Source organism: Eriocheir sinensis, chromosome 46 (assembly GCF_024679095.1).
Source record: "Eriocheir sinensis breed Jianghai 21 chromosome 46, ASM2467909v1, whole genome shotgun sequence".
Taxonomy (NCBI): domain Eukaryota; kingdom Metazoa; phylum Arthropoda; class Malacostraca; order Decapoda; family Varunidae; genus Eriocheir; species Eriocheir sinensis.
In genome coordinates, this window is record NC_066554.1 from 382,202 (window position 1) to 400,208 (window position 18,007).

The 18,007-nt window shown below is 41.3% G+C and overlaps 1 protein-coding gene across 10 annotated transcripts in view; it reads right to left on the reverse strand.

Moving 5' to 3' along the window:
• Window positions 1–18,007, reverse strand: part of LOC126980959 (protein sidekick-like) — a 180,188-nt gene that overhangs the window by 78,332 nt on the left and 83,849 nt on the right. For all 10 annotated transcript variants that reach the window (XM_050831441.1, XM_050831438.1, XM_050831437.1 and 7 more), the window contains exons 2-6: window positions 9,040–9,135; window positions 7,400–7,576; window positions 5,202–5,421; window positions 4,424–4,600; window positions 725–933 (exon numbers count right to left, since the gene is read on the reverse strand). In XM_050831441.1, coding sequence (XP_050687398.1) covers window positions 725–933; window positions 4,424–4,600; window positions 5,202–5,421; window positions 7,400–7,576; window positions 9,040–9,135 — 879 coding nt within the window. The remainder of the gene's footprint in view (window positions 1–724; window positions 934–4,423; window positions 4,601–5,201; window positions 5,422–7,399; window positions 7,577–9,039; window positions 9,136–18,007) is intronic.

Below are 18,007 nucleotides of genomic sequence, written 5' to 3' on the forward strand. Positions count from 1 at the left end.
GTGTGGAGTGGTGGAAGGGGTGAAGCATGGTGCATTGAGATGGTATGGGTACATGATGAGAATGGGGGAGAATAAATTTGTGAAGAGAGTGTATGAGGGAAGGATTGAGGGAGGGGTGTCAGGGGAAGACCACCTGTGAAGTGGATCAATAGGGTGAGTGAGTATTGGAGCGAGAGAGTTAAAAGTAGCAGGATTGAATGCGCTGAGAGGAAGTGCCAGAACAGGGAGAGATGGAGACACTTCTGCCGCGGCCACCCCCTGGAGGGAAGGTCCCGCAAGGGAGCAAGGCATCGGAGATATAGATTGATAAGTAAAATGATCAAAATATAAAATAAAAAAATTATATGTATTATAGTAAGCATTTATTATCTATAATAAGCATATTTGAAGCATGTATAACATCTAAACAAAACAAAATCAAAACAAATTTAATGAATGAAAATATCAATCAGTAATGAAGTCTTACAGACAAACAACAATACAGGATGAAATCAAGCATCAGGCACAAGAAGGAGAAAAAACTAATATCAAACTGAAAGGCAGAGAAATGAGAAAGGCATTTGTTCTACAGTGCAGTTGTAATGGCTGATGATGATGAGGATGAGACCACACAGAGCTTGTTAGGTAGGATAAAATAAAAAGTGCTAAAGTTATCTTGTTATAAGGTGAGAATGAAGCTTATAATCAGAGGTAGCTGAAGAGAGAGGTACAATAACAAACATACCATGAATAATAACATGTGCTTCAGCCTGCAGTGGCTCATCAATGCTTGTTCGTAGACGAACTTGGCACCTGTAGATCCCTGCATAGTGGAGGTCTGTGTGGAGCAAACTCAAGGTGCGATTCCAGAGGCCATTGAAGGAGAATGTAACACCAGAATGTTCGATGGGCACATCATCCTTGAACCACAAAGTTTCAAGCTGGTACAGTGGCCTGTCAAAAAACAAATGCATATAATTATGTGCTGTTTTAGATAGTGTATATTGATAAGTTAATGGTAAAGTTAAGTACTAAGTTTTTGTTTAATAATAAAAAAAGACACCAATAAGAATATTTACTATAATTAATTCATTGCAAACTAAACCACAATAGGTTGATACTTATTGAAATTATACAGTAACATTTTACTCCATCTTATTACCAAAATTATCACTTATCAAAGCACACCTTACTTATACAGTAAAACCCCTTTGAGTTGGCTTTCTTTCACTCAGAATAACAGATAAATTAGCACATAATAAATAAATAAATTGAAAATTATTTTTTTTTTTTTTAGCTGTCAGAAACAAATATCTATTGACAATCCAAACTGAGCAAGGAGGCATGCCTTTGTTGAACATACCAAACAAAGTAATGAAAGGTAAGATTTAAGCCTTGGCCACACGGCACAGAGACATGTTTTGAGGTATGTTCGAAACATTACTTCAGCCATGTTCGGATTCATGTTCGACATGTCTTGTTTGGATGTTCAAACCCCCGAACATGTTTTGAGACATTGCAGTGTGGACGTTTCGTGGCCGGGAACAAGTGTGCAAACAATCACTCATGTGAACATTCCCCACGTGATCGGACGTACACTGCAGTATACTGTGTTACCATGGTCAGCCTTGGGCCCATTACTGTTTGTGATGGTGATGGAAGAGGGGACAGGGAGGAAAGAGGAGGCTTGTTGGAAGTTTGTATGTTGATGATCACATGATCGCTTTTCTCTTGGGCAACACTAGTATAGGATTTCTCCAATTATATCTGGTTTCTTGGTTAGTACTAGAGCCATCCTCACAGTGGTGAGTGTCATCTCTCCTAAATCTTGTGTGAAAACACTTCCATTGCAATGTTTCACAACCTGCTATCCCATGAACCCTCTCCTCCCTCCACACTCCAGTCTTCTCAATGAACCTTTAACAGTTGAAGTTTGCCACCAGTAGGCTATTATATTGTTACTTACACAGGTTAGACTTTATAAACATTCATCAGTATCATTCACCTTAATTTGGTTTTCCATCTCAGTCCATGCTCTTGTCTTTGGTGGGAAATAAAGCACTGCAATAACTCATCATTATATTTGCATGCTTGATACTTCTGCTATGCTCTCACCCATTCCCATTTCATCTACCATAGCAATTTTTACCACCCCCATGATTCACTCCTCCCAAATTGCCATGTCTATCTTTTCTCCATAATCTACACTTATTATTTCCCATATCTAAAAGTTGTTTTCACTAGGCATAATGCATCTTGCTCATTCTCTTTTAGAAAATCATCTACCTCCAGTTTGGCTGATAGAACTCCATCCATATCTGCAAATGCTACTTTTAACTGTCATATATCAGTTTTGCTAGATTCTGTATTCTTTTAGTATCAATCTAGACACTTCATTTGATCTGGCAGCTTTCCTTTCTTTTTTTTTATTAACTGGTGAATTTTCCCAATTTGACCATTCACCTCTTGCATCTTTGGTTCTCAGCAACTTCCTCTTTCTGGTTATATAAACTCAGTCTCCTTCATGAATACAATTAAAGGCTTCTGTTTTAACCCCTAAATGGCTGGTATGTTCTGACATTTTCCCGAAAGTTGCTCACTCTCCATTATCAATTTCACAGCTCTGACTGAGCCAATAGCTTCAAATTTATGGGCATTTCCTTTATCCATCCTTCCTCTTCAATCTGCCACAAACCCAAAGTCTCTATGTCATGAGGTGTTTCCATGGTGATGTGATGAGGTGCAGGAACTTTTACCTTGCAGCAGGCCTGTGTTCGCAACGCTGCGTAGGTTGTGAGTGGCACAGTGTAGGGAACGGCCCTCCCCCTCCCCACATTTGACCCCGCTGCAAAGCCCCTTCATTACCCTCATATTCTGAATTTGATAACCCTGAAGGGTGGTGGGAGGAATTCTCAGGTTCTTCAATATCACTTCCACACTATCACCATAATGAGATTGATCTACATGATGACCACCAAAGCAAAGTTGCACAATAAAGGGGCTCAGCCTTCATGATAAAACAAGGGGTTGGAGTTTAACGTTTCTGCCGTCACTGTCTCCATCAATAACACCACTTTTGGGGCTAGAAAAAGTCTCTTTCAGCTCTCTCCCAATTGCACTCACACTGAGAGCTCTTTCGAGAGCAAGAGGAGGCTTTGGAGGAGTCAAGGTCACTGGCTGCGGATACTTGGCCGTGGAATCAGACAAGGAAGATCCAAAAAACTCTCCTCCTGCCATTGTTACAGTCACAGAAACACTGAAAGTGGCATAGAGGAGTTGTGTAGCAGCCTAGGAGTCACGCTGACCCATATATCCCCACGTAAATTTCAAAATTAGGGAGGAAAAAGGCAGACAGGAAAACCCGTCACCCACCCTTCAGGGGTTAAGTGAAGAGCGTGTGCCATCATGTCTGCTCAAATGTGCTTTATAGTAGAAGTTGATCCCTCAAGAGAGCCTACCAGCACCATGGGCAGCACAGAAAGAACAATCTGCATCTACATCCTAGCGAACAGCCCGCCTTATGCTGCATTACAGCTTATTCCCATATGCAGATATGGAAATTATAATTATTATTCAGAGAGAGGAACCCACTCTTAACCATCTCCTGCAACATGACGCGAATCATTCAAAATGAAATCCTCTACAACTCTGCTTTAGACGCAAATCGCATAAAAAAAAATTAAAATTAGCCTAAAATAAAGTTTTTGTCAGAATCGCATCAAAATTTGGTACATCAAAGACTCAAGTTAAGCCTACCGAATAAACTAATTGTCAGCTCTTGCATGGGTGTATTTGAGTGAAAACAAGATTAAATATATATTTATAATACATTTTTCAATATGTTTCCATTTTTCTAAATTTTCTAAAAAAATATTCTTTATATAAATTCTGATGGCACCATAGGAAAGCTCATAAACATCCGCTGTTATTGGCATGTGCAACATAGGAAGTCGACGTACAAACTTTCAAGCTACAAGGTGGTGAATGTAAGTATTTTATATTTTTCTTAACACAATGGTCATTCGGAGTCTGCAAAGTTCACTGTATGTATATTTTCATTTCTCAGTTCTTTTTCTCTTTACAAGCAGTAAAAGCTCAAAGACAACACCTCGTAGAATAATCTATTACAAAGTCAATGACATATAAAAATGGCAGAGAAAAAGAAAATTTGTGGGTGAAATTGATGTTAGGAAAAACATTTCACCATCCCACTGCACCCCCTCAGGAGCCCCAAGTGTGTTGAAATGGAAATAAAAACTTATTAAACTTTCGGTGCATGAGAGGGTTGAGTTGGTAATGTGGTAGTTGGCAAGGCTTCCACCCTCATGGTGTTGACTTAAGAATTTTAATGCATGTAAATGTATGTATTATTATTATATACATGTATTGTTACAGTACTTAATATGTGTAAGCAATACATACTAAGAAATAGAATGTTCCTTACCTTGCATTAGCAATACACTGGAGCTGGGCAATACTGGAATCCTTGATGACGGTGGTGTTAATAGGGGGCACAATGATGGTTGGGGGCACTTCCTCCCCAGCATCTTCTCCCTCCACTACCAAGGTAATTCCCCCACTCACTTTGTCAATGCCCAGCTGAGTGTTGGTAATGCGAGCACTGATTAATAAGAAAAAGAAAAGTTATCTATTTTGAGTTATCATACATGGGTAAATAAATTAACTGTCTATTTAGAATAGTAACAAAAACTAAACCATGATTGCATCTAATGCAAAGCAAAAATTAGACAGACTGACTAAATAAACAGACTTCATGTAAAAGCAGATACGTGTAAAAAGATGGAGGAAATGCGTCTATAACAAATGGGAAAATTATCCATGACACTCTGCACTTGTTACTCTCAGCCAATCAGCCAGAAGTATGGTGTGTGACGCCAGCCACTAACAGGAGTGGGGGTGGTCACATGATGAACAGAGCTGCATTTTTTGCCTAGATCTGAATTCATATCATGACCCCAATTTCCATCATATGCTTTTAATTTGGATATTTTTAAGGGCCCCATGGTGGCATAATTCAGCAGTGAAAACTGCTGGTAAAGTGATGACTGTATTTGCCACTGCTCAGTTTTTAATCTTGTCAATTGATATTACTGTCGCCCTTATTTTCTAGAACTACCTAGGCCTACTTAATACATGGTTGAGTAGATCATGAAAGTCCTATGAAACACTGAAAAGAATGTAAAATAAAAGCTATGACCCACCTATATTTCTTCATATCAGATACTTCAGTGGATAGGATGATGAAGCGGTTGTCAGGTTCTGTGGTAGCATACTTGATACCATAAAGTAATGAACTATCATCAGCCATCCAAGTGACAGATGGTGGCGGGTACGAGTCGAGGGGTGGCAAAGAAAGCACTGCTGCCTGCCCTGCCTGCACTGACAACGTTGAGTCCTCTGTGGTGTTATATTCACTCATATCTGTAGGTAGAAACATTATAGCTACAAAATTGCCCATAGGTAAGCATCTATTTTCCTACTCCTCCTCTATTAAATGTTGGTGGTATTATCAAGTGTTAATTAAGCCGCGTTCAGACCTGTGCGCCTTGTGCCTGGTTGCCGTGCATCTTCCTATGCCTCTATGCATGCAACACACGCTCACGCATGTCTCTAGCTGCATGCCTCTTTCTGTTCACACGTGGAGTGAAGCACACACACATTTTTCAGTCGTCAAGAAAGTTTCTCTCCCAGGCCTTGTTTCTTCTTCATCTAGAATGAAAAGAAGTGACTTGTAAAGGAACCAGGACGGCTTTGGAACATCATCAGCATCAGAACTGCTCTTCTTCTTCGACAAGTATTCCTTATGCACTCGTCGGAAGTACGACCAAAGGCTTTTAATTTTGTACGGGACTGTCTCTGACGTCCCCATTTCATATTAATTCTTGAGGAACTGTAGAGCATCCTTCCGTTTCACCCTGTCTTTATGGTATGCAGAGCAAGCCATCCACAGACAAGTAGATGAACGATAATCCTCAACAAAGTTTATGTTTTTGTCATTGGACCAATCCGCCATACTAACAATACAAAGGAGGATCTGAAAATTAGAAAACACGGTATAATAAACCATGGTTGACGGGCAACTGTTGCACGAGTCTCCCCGTCTTGGATGGGGAGACACTTGCGCCTTCATGCGTCTGTGTACATTGGCCTGTGCGCACAGATTTGAAGCATGCCTTACCTTGCACCGTTGCATGCCTCTGCTTGCCTCTTCATGGAATAGGCACGTGCCTCCTGTGTGCACAAAAAGTTGCATGGGTCTGAACGCGGCTTTAATGTAATACAGGAGGTCCTCAACTGACGATGGAGTTCCATTTCTATGACACGTCGTAACCCGATTTTGTTGTAATGTGTATATTATAATGTACATGTGAATGTATGACTATACGTGTGGCGACATCCGGTCAGTGTCGCACAACAGGATGTTTAACAACACGTCGTGCTTTTGGCTGTGGGAAGCTGTGATGAACTGTATGTGCTTGTTTTTTTTTTTTCTTTTTTTTTTCCCAACCTCAACAGTATCATCAAACACGAAAAATTAATCAAGACAAGGAGAAAGAGGGTATTCCTCAGCTGGCTGGATTTGAGCCATGAGACGACCAAGAGTCACTTCACACTGAAGTCGGCCAAAACCCCCCGGCCCTGGCTGGGTTATGGGAGGCTCGTTCATCAGGCCATCGCCGCACTACAGAACTGACACTAGGATCAGCAAATGATGACTTTCATCAGCCATCATCAACCGCAACCCACACCCTTCCGGACAAACAACGAGCAAATAAAACGGGCAAACAACGCGAAGACAAGGAGAGAAGACGGGTGACGGGCAGGCGAGCGGTGCTCCGCCATTTTATTTGCTTGAGCAAGCTGAAGCTGTGATGAACTGACACTAGGATCAGCAAATGATGACTTTCATCAGCCGTCATCAACCGGAACTCACACCCTTCCGGACAAAGAACAAGCCTGCCCATCACCCGTCTTCTCTCCTCGTCTTCGCGTTGTTCGCCTGTTTTATTTGCTTGTTGTTTGTCCGGAAGGGTGTGGGTTCTGGTTGATGATGGCTGATGAAAGTCATCATTTGCTGATCCTAGTGTCAGTTCATCACCGCTCTCCTCTATACCTCATAGAAAATGTAGAAATTTATCTTGGATGCATGAAAAAAATTAATGTAGTAACAGAGACTCAGATGCTTGGCACCCACATCTTCTGGTTGTTTTAATTAAAAAGACTATCTTTTATGCATTCTTGTGGGATGAACAATGACCTCTGAAAATACAATTGATGTCTGAACCATCACTGAGCCCCCCTACTAATCAACATAGGTAATATTAACATGTCATACATTTTACTTTCATTCAGCCATACTATAGCTGCATTACTGAAACTACCATAGAAAAATACTTACATGCAACAGCAAAGGATGTTTTAGGAGAGAATATCGCCCCAGCCAAGTTGTGTGCCACACAACGGTAGTCTCCCGCATCCTCACGTGTCACGGCAGATATCTTATAAAAGTGCTCACTAGTGAAGTCTCCCAGAGGTTCTCCATCCCGTAGCCAACGATACTCAGGCTGAGGGTAACCTGGAACATATATAAACAACATGTGCAAATAACTGCATTATTTTTTTTATTACAGGTAATTCTTGACTTGTGAGAGGGATACATTCCTGAAAGAGTTGTGCAATATAACTATCACAAAAGCATAACAATTTTCCCTTAATAAGTAATATGTATAAAGTCTGGGTTTCCAATCCTTTGGCTTAAAAGGTTGATCATTACAGTGTCGTCTTTAGATAAAGAGAAGGATCATGTCAGGTTGCATTTTTTATTTGCCTAAAAAATATCTCTGGGAATTTACAACTTTATTGGTGTGTATATTAATTTCATGAGATTACTTGTAGTGTGACTGACTTGTGATTCCTATTCTGTATATTTTTCCCTGTCTTGGGCCTCATGGTGTCACACTAGGAGCTCAGAAACATGTCTGTGTACAGTGGCTTTGCATCCAACACGTGATTGTTCAAAGTGTTTCGCGTCCAACATAGAATTCAATTTCTGGACTTTTTTTTTCCCCAATTATTTACTGTAATGTGTTTAAAATGGTCCGACACACAACAAACCCTGGCCAACAAGTGGCTCAAAAATGCAGAGATTTCTGTTACACATGGAAAAATCATCCCTCAACCACTGCACATGTTACCCTCAGCCAGTCAGCAGAAAATATTGTGCAAGACATCAGCCAGTAATATGAGTGGGGGCGGTCACGCTAAATTAAAGGAATTCAACAAATCAAGAACAAGAATATGAAGCATAGTCAATTAGTGAAACAGTAGTGGAGGTGACATGACCATCAGTGCCACAACATGCAGCTACCTAGTGAGTGTTGCAGACACTACTGAGCAGGGGAATCTGTTATATAGAAAGACTTTTGTTTCAATATCTGGTGATACAGGACTTTGCCACAAAGAACTAGAACCCCTTTTGAGGAGAGATAAGGAGAGATATGTCAGAGGTCTCACTCGCTAAGGATGTTGAGGATTGTCTCAATGCAAACGACCTCAGTCCTGCCTTCCAAGCTCTGCTCCAAATCCACATCCAAGATGAGCATTATTTGAATGGCTGAATAGATAGCGTGATGGCGTCGCGTTCAGGACGACGCGAGTTCAATTCCCGCCCAGTGCCACCAAGCTGGGATTTTTCAGCCGCCGCCGAGTGGCTTAAAACTACCCACATGCTGTCCAGAAGACCACATATCAACCCTGCCCCTGGCCAATACCATAGCAAATGCTGCTATATGACCACCAACCTATTACTGTATATTATCAATTTCAAAAGTGGAAGTGTAGAGTTACACACACACACACACAAACAGATTTATAATACTGTAGTAAATTCAAATTCTTTATCTTAATGAATTATATGTTAAGCTTTTTACAATAAAAAAAAATGTCACACACCAAGCTGAAAACACATAGTGTACCACCTTGCTACGCAGCATATATAGGAAACAGCACAGACGGGACAACAATACCAAACACACTCACCTATGGCCTGGCATTGCAGTATCTTGGTGTGGTCTTCGCTCACCACGCTCTCTGTGGTTTCTTGGGGTCCAATGAACCTGGGCGCCTGGATTTGACCTAAAAATAAAAGGAGCATGGATTTAGTGGCTGTTGCTGGTGGTATTGTGATTGTCAAAGTTGTTGATTTTGTTTGACACGTCATTTTCATAAAGTCTTGGCCAATATACACAGTGGTGAAGGGGTAACGATTTGTTTTAGAACCCTCTTCGATAGAAGCTTTAGGAGGTAATTTTCTACAATTTTGAGTAAAAATTCCATTAGCATAACAGAACCCCTTGATCATGAGTCATCTTGAAATGCAGAAATCAGGGTAAATATCCAGAATTACACTCAAGACAAGATCAGGGAGTAGGGTCACCACAGAGCCAGAGTGCTGCCACTCCATGTTTTCCTAAAATAACAGAACTCAATGTAGCTACACCTAATGAATAGTAATCTATCACAGCTATGGATTTAACCACCAATACTAAAATACTAAACTATAGTCATTAAAATACATGATAACTTATTGATTTGACAAGCTAAGAGCTGAGAAGGCAGCCCCTGGCAGGAAACATAAATGACAGTGGCGAGCAGCCAGAGAATTCATTCAAAGACGCTTGCATATTTTCTGCATTTGTCTTAAAATAATACATGTGGAAATTATTCCAAAAAATGTAAATTTATGTATGTTACTGATGAAAATAATTTAAGTGGTAGATTAATGTGATGTCAGGAAATATGTCAATTGTAATTATGTATTAACTTGAGACAATTGTGCTCATTGGATCATTTGTGTATTATTGTGTAAGCATGGTGGTACGGAGGGAGAGAAAAGAGAAAGGGGATTGCAAGGAAGAAGGGTGGTAGGGTCTTTGGGACGAATCATGAATGGCAGAAGTGTGAGCATGGAGGTAAAGAGGGATTTGAGAAATACAGTAATAGTACCAATCCTCACATACGCAAGTGAAACGTGGGCCTGGAATGAAAGTCAGAGGTCTAGAGTGCAGGCAGTGGAAATGAGTCATTTGAGGAGTGCTTGTGGTGTGAGTAGAATGAATGGAATGAGTAATGAAAGTGTGTATGAGCATTTTGGAATGTGTCACAGGGGTAAAGAGAAGTGTGGGGTGGTGGAAGAAGTGAAGCGATAAACTTTAAAGTGGTTTGGCCACATGGAGCGAATGGAGGAAAGTAAGGTGACCAGAAGGGTGTATGTGATTGAGATAGAGGGAGGGAATGCTAGAGGATGACCTCCAGTGAAATGGAGGGATAGGGTGCAAGAGTACATTTGGGAGAGGGGGGAAAGATCTTTGAGAACTTTGAGCAGGCAAGGAGGGAGTGTCTGGATAGAGAAAGTAGGGAAGTTCTTCCGCCGTGGCCATCCCCTGGTGGGAGAAATTGGTACAAAAATTAATACTGTCCAAAAAAAGTAATACACGAAAAAAAAAATTCAAGTTTAAAAGGGAAAGGATGAAAAAAAAAAATCATTGCCAAGTGCCCAGAAACTCGGATCACCACCCCACATGGTGGAAGCAAACATCAATTAAGCCCGTCCAAACCGTAAAAACTGAGGAAGCCATAGCGGACCGGTGTCAAGGGATGAGCTCAGATTACGTGCACCTGAGAAGAGAGGGGCAAGAGCGATGCCAGAGGAGGGAGAAACTGAGAGGGGAACACACACACACACACACACACACACAGAGGCGGTGGAGGCGGTGGCTGAGTGGTTAGCGTGCCGGCCCTGCATTTGGTACATTGTCCATGATGTGGGTTCGAATCCGCCGCTAACCACCTGGGATTTTTCAGTCACCGCCGAGTGGCCTGAGACTACCCATACAGGTAATTATTGAGAATCCCTACGCGCCTCCAAAATACGAAATACGTGTCCCTTAACTATAATATGAAGGAGGAAAAACTTAAAGTAACGAAAAAGTGGTAAAGGTAGTGAAAAGACATATTATACATAAGCGCGCTGTGTTGGTGTCGTCGGCGGCGGGGAGGTGAACAGTGTTGCCAACGATCCGGTTAGCGATGGTACATCGTTACCCATTTGCCCACGCATGTGAGACCAGGTCCACCACGCGTGTTTTTTTTTTTTTTTTTTTTTTTTAGAACATGCACCCTTACCCAAATGGTTTCGTGAAGATTTGGGCCGTTCTGTGTTCTTGCTGACAGCAAGAACACAGCAAAGACTACATATAACAATGAAGTGACAGCTGATCATTATAATACTTTTTTTGCTCAAGTGGGTAAATATACATTTGCAAAATTTCAACAGAACTTGAGTGATGCAGATGTAATACTACAACCATTACACACAAATTCAAGCCATGACATTAATTCACATTTGTTTCTACCTGAACCTACAAGCTGGGAAACAATAACTTTAGCCAACAAAAAAATTAATAGTAGTGACTTTTACGGATCAGACGGCATCCCTCTTAAATTTTTAAGACGCCCTTCCTGTCATCATTGCACATATTATTAGCATCATAAACACCTCAATTGTAACTGGAGTTTTCCCCACACCGTGGAAGCACTCCATTGTAATACCTATTTTTAAGTCTGGCAATGTAAACGAGCCTAGTAACTACCGTCCCATATCTCTCCTACCCATTCTTTCTAAAGTAACTGAAAAAATAATTGCATCTCTGCTTACCTTATACCTAGAAACAAATAATCTGCTCAGCAAAACCCAACATGGTTTCAGGCCTAATCTGTCCACTAATACTGCTTTATTAAAACTAACTAACGAGCTTTACGGAAATATGGACAAGAAAACTTCTTTCATTACCCCTTGCGATTTGTCTAAAGCTTTCGACAGTGTCAGTTACGAAATATTACTAAACAAGTGCCTCAATATGAATAAAGATTCCTTCTGGTTCCAGAATTGCCAAAGTGATAGAACACAATCGGTGCGGATAAATAACAGTATGTCTGACAGCTCTAGCATTTCCTACGGTGTGCCTCAAGGGTCAGTACTTGGTCCAATTTTATTTATTATATATGAAAACGACCTTTGGTGCTATTTCTCGAACTGCCAAATAATCCAGTATGCTGACGACACCCAGTTTATCCACAGTGGTTATATAGATGATCTTAACATAATACGTAAAGGAGAAGAAACTGTTAAACTTGCAAAACAATACTCTGATAAGAATGGTCTGCTGTTAAATGCACAAAAGACCCAGTGCATGTTCATTGGAACTAGGGGGCTCCTCTCACAGATTCCTCCCGACACTCACATGCAGGTGGACGGGAACGTTATCACTCCCAGTTCATCTCTTAACCGGTAGCAGCGATGGGCCAAATTTGTGGCTTTACCGTGTACCAGCGACGGTCCAAATTTTTGCCATGATATAAACCCCCCCAAAAAATAGATGATGCATAAACTGATCACAAATGCGTTAATGTATATTATAAAATGGTCTGCGTGAGTGATGATTTTTTCTCCTTTTTCTCGCTTAGAGGGGCCTTTAAGAAACATGATCCCCGCAGCTGCCAGGTTAAGAACCTGGACGTATTCTTTGACAGCCACTTATTGTTCGATGCACATATCTCTGAGATGAGCAAAAAAGTATACGCAATAATCATGCACGTTAATAGACTAAGGGAATACTTTAATAAAACAACAAGAATTTCTGTCATTAAGAACGGAGGGGAAAAAGGGGAGCAACAGGGAAGCTCAAAGGTGAAGAGAAGAAAGAAGCAACCAGTGAAGGACATAAAAACGAATAAGAAAAAGCAAATTCCAGGCTTGGAGGTAGAGGATAGTGCGGACGGCAGAAGGAGGTGTGGGGGAAAGGGGAAAGCAGTGTTGGGTCTCCATAGCAACGCGGTAACACAGACGTCAACAAAACACCTTCTGAGCGAAAATCAAACGACTACAAGGACGAAGTAGGGCCTTGCACACACACACACACACACACACAGTGGGTGACCTAGTAGTCAGCCAGCGGTCGTGGTGATCCCCTGGATCCTGGTTCAAGTCCCACCTCAAGACGCTGTCGACTTTCAATCATCACCGAATGGCCGAATATAACCCACATGCTGTCCAGATCTTTAATGAACCCTTACTTTAGCGACTTGGTCATGAGGAGCACCAGGGACAACACTGGCCACGTCATTATCATGGCAGCCTCCATGGTAAAGTGGTTACTGCGTCTAGCTACGAATTCGCGGATCCGGGTTCGAGTCCCAGCCAGAGCGGTTGGCGCGCAGCTCATCCAGCTGCTCATCCTCTCTTTCAGGTTGGTCGATAAATTAGTACCTGGAGAAACCTAGGAAAGGCAAACTGTGGTAACTCGAATGTCACGCTAGCCCTGTGTTCAGGGGTAATGGGTTCTCACTCACCACAGGCTCAACGATTAATAAATGCGATGAAGACGAGCACAGAGGCCACGCTCAGCTATAGCGTATACCGCCAACTTTACATCTACCGTTGTTTAAAATAAAAAAATTCCCAGCGCCACTAAAAGGCTCGAGCCGTCTACCAGACCCCTGAAGAGAGCCTATCGGCGCGATGGGAAACACATAAGAATAAATAATGAGCTCCATATTGCAGTGATAAGCACGCTTGCCTCACAACCGAGAGGTCCCGAGCGGGGGCGAAGTGGAAACGGATGGGCAGTCTTCTTTATTCCGTGCCCCCTGTCCACCCAGCAGTGAATGGGTACCAGGTGTCATGCAGTCGAGGGTTGTGTTTCGATTCCCGAGTGTCTGTGAATGTGATATGAAATGCCAGCCGTACTCAAAGATTCGTCACCCGCTGAACTCCAAGCTTATTCGGGGAGGATACTTACTGGTTCTGGACTTGTGTTTGTTTCAATCGGTCGGAGTGCATACAGAACTTCATCGGTAGTTATTTCTAAATGGAGTAAAGTATGCAAGATTCATTTGTTTATTTAATACAATTGTCATCGCTGATGTTAGAGATAGATAGATAGGTATATAGATAGAGAGAGAGAGAGAGAGAGAGAGAGAGAGAGAGAGAGAGAGAGAGAGAGAGAGAGAGAGAGAGAGAGAGAGAGAGAGAGAGAGAGAGAGAGAGAGAGAGAGAGAGAGAGAGAGAGAGAGAGAGAGAGAATATCCCTGTGAAGAGTGAGCAGGAGCAGTTGGAGAGTTAGGAAGTTCCGGAAGGGAGAGTAACCTGAGCCACGTAAGAAGCCTTGCTGCCCGTACAGGTGACGCACAGGTATAGGGGAGGAGGTGGGGAGGAGTGGCAGGATGCTTTCCTCTCTACAACACCTCAACAAAACACTTGTACGAGTATACCATTCCAGTTTTATCCCTTTTACTGGTAAACAGTAGAATATTGTTTATTCTCTACATGCCTTTTTCTAGGGCTTATACTATTTCAAACGAGGAGTATCAATATTAAATTATACGTTAAATAATATCAATTATATGATCCAAGGCTGTATGCTACAGAACGCTTAACCTCTGACTTTTCTGTTATGTTTTTAATTGGGCAGAAGGAACTTGCAGTTTCCTCTGATTCGTAATTTTTCTTTGTTGCAATATTATCAGCTGGTGAGCTGCCTGCCCTCTATTGCTTCACCCATGAACAAGGTTGTTTGATTTAAATCAGATATAAATCAAATTACTTTTTAAATGTTTCAGTTAAATTAAGATTTATAATCATGATTCTTTTTAAACATCACTGATTTAAACCGTGATCATATTACAAGGCAACAATATAGAAGAGATAATAAACAAAAAAGTCTCTAACTTTGATATGAATATTTTCCCAATGAACTTCAAATTTTCATGAGCTGGTTAATATATACCTTTAATCAATTACATATGATCCATGGGTCCTGGGACTTAATAGGGAATGCTGTGTCGATTTAATTATTAACATCATAATTGCATAATGCGTGGCATCACCAAGGTTAAAACTGATAAGTGGCCCAGAATCATTCTTAATGGAAAAGTTCGATGAAACAGAACACTACTGGTTTTCGTGTGTGCCGAATGGTGTTGTGTGAAGTTGTAGTCGGTAGCAGTCTGTAAACAAGTGTAACCACCGCTACGAGTTGACTTAGTGACGTCTCCTAAGGCAGAACGTAGCTGCGAGAACTACGCCGTATGGTTCCGTTAAGCTGCCTTGTAGAGAGGAAAAGAAAAGTCTTTTCTCTCTGTTTGGTTCTCCTTACCTAGAGCCTTTAAATTTTTTTAAATATTTGTCACCACCTCAAGAGTGGTGACACGGGCTATTAATATGGAGCCCGTCAGGATCAAGCGCGTACGTCCCTCCGAGGAGGGACCACAGGCTCATGAAAGGGAGGGGAGGGTGCCGACAGACAGACTCTATTGGCTGGCGTCAGCCTAGCCGACCAAGTCAGTCTATCGACGAGGATTAGCGTGTCTCTGTACCTGGAGCTTTATTCTGGAGACTATACATGAGTTTGACACTGCAGATGAAGGTATATACAAAATGTGAATAAGCATGAATATTTACAATAGCGATGTTTTTTTTTTGCATGACATGAGCTTAAAACAGAACATCACGTAGCTATAACTTTTGATTCTTAGTGGTCTAATTATGTGCATTTCTAAATACGTGCCTCGTGTAGGCCAAGTGGCCTTTTGAAGTAACTTTTCTCAAGTTCTAATACCGTGTTGTGTAGCTGTGGGGACTTTTGAGGTGTGGCGAGGCGTGATTTTGAGTAGTACGGTTCATCTGTCATAATTTGCATTTTATAGCAAACTTCTGTATGTTTGCGTCCCATATTTTTAATTTACTGTTCATTTTTTTGTGATAGTAGTTTGCGCACTTCTTTTCACTATATTGCTTAATGAGGTATATTAATTTTCAGCAGGTGTCACCAGCGATTAAGTCCTTGTGCCCACGAAACTTGAACTATTCTTTCAGTTATCGTACATTACCCGTGTTTTTTTTTGTGTTTTTTTAAGTTCAGTTCTGCTTGATTTCGCAAGGCTTTCATGCAAGAAAGATTTTTAAAGAGGAGAAAACTGCATCGGTCATTTATTTTCACTCGTTTACCAAGATATAAAACAACGAGAATGATCAACTACATTTTTATTAACAACAGTATCACTTATTGTATTTAAGTGTAATTGTTACAAGCCCCAGAGAAACACAAGTAATTTACGATAATTGAAAGAATAGCTCAAGCTTCGTGGGCCCTGTGACCTAATACCCGCTGACTGGTAACTCTGAATATACCTCATTTATGCTGTGCTAAAATGTTTCTCATTTAAAATATTGCGATGTATTATGTCAAAACTCCTTAGAATACGTCATCATTTGTGCTGCAGACAATAGCTGAAATGGGAGCCTCTTAACAAAGAGCGACGTTACAGCGAAGAGTATATAAAGTCGGGTTCAGTCTTCATTAAAGATGGAATTGAAATGTTTCAGTGTGTCATCTGTGTGAATGTTCTGTCTCCAGCTGCCATGAAACCAAGCTTGTTCCAGCGACATTTGCACGGTCGTCATCAAGAGCTGAAAGGAAAAGGCGTAGACTACCTCAGGCGAAGAAAAACCATGCGGAACCGCCCGAAACTACATCACTCAGGAAGCTTGCGTCAATTAAATAAAGCCGCTCTTCGTACTTCGTCATAGTTTCACTGAAAATTTGCCCAGCAGAAAAAAAAACTCACTCCATGGGGGAGACGCTGATCCTGCCATGTATATCAAAGATATAGTAACAATCATGCTGGGGGAACAATATGCTGAAAAGCTTGACACTGGCATTGTCAGAGAACACTTCAGCGACGTGTATCTGATAATCCACAGATATCAAAGACTAGGTTGTTTAAGATGAAAACAGCGGCCTTAGGGATATTTGCTGTCCAGATGGATAAAATGACGGACGTAACAAATTGTGTTAAGTTGCTGACATTCACGAGATACATTAAAGACAGTGATTTTAAGAGGACAAGTTTATTTTATATCACCCCCCTTGAAGCTTCAACTACGGGTGCATATGTTTTTGAACTAGTTAATTCTTTCTTTGAAGCAGAGGGACTACAGTGGAAAACATTAGGTGGCTGTATAACAGATGGGGCTCCTACCATGCTAGACAGTCAGCCAGGATTTACAACAACATGCTGTTAAGTCAGGCAAAACATATGCACTGCACCCTGGTTTAAACCGCCAACCCTGCTGTGCATAATTAAAATCTTACATATAGTTAAAACCACAATATTGATGAAACTAAAAAAGATACACACAAAAGAAAAAAAATGGTTTCATTAGTTGGTTTAAACCACTGTTTTTTTATTGGTTTAAACCATTTGATTTAAACCGCCAACCCTGGGTGAAGGTCTGGATTAGTACATATTGTAGTTGTTTTGGTGCCGGCGTCTGGCCGCTGGTGTCGTATAAAATATGAACGTATTTTCATTCTCTAATTCTGTTGTTTATTCTTTTTTTTTCACAAGAAAAAGAAAATGAAAATATTAGTTACTTGTTGTAATGAAGTATTCTTTACGAGTTACAATTATTACATTACCGCCCACTGGCTAAGGGACGTACTGAACCCAAGTCTTGTGTCGAGTTCTTAGATGCTCTAATTAAACCACCTGAAGACACGCTAACGCCATCGAAACTTGGTCACCTCCAAACAATGGTGTTCAATGTCCAGCGCACCTGAAGACAAATTGAAGGTGTTGCTGACTGTCGTACCAGCCCGCCAGCCAAGCAGCGGCGGCCTTGACTTGAGAGGAGAGGAGCACGGCGCTCATCCTAAAGGGGAGGGGCGCCTTTGTTCTCTACTCCATCCTTATATTGGCAGGTATGGACAATTGTTCTTTCTGAGGAGGAGGAGGAGGAGGAGGAGGAGGGCACAAGTGGCATCTGCCACTTGAGGTAACCAATACCCCTACTTAAAACCCCTCCTCTTCACTTTCCTCCTCCTCCTCAAGCATGGCCACACCCTGCCTGCATAAAGAAACAAAATTACACCGTCGCGTTTTATGT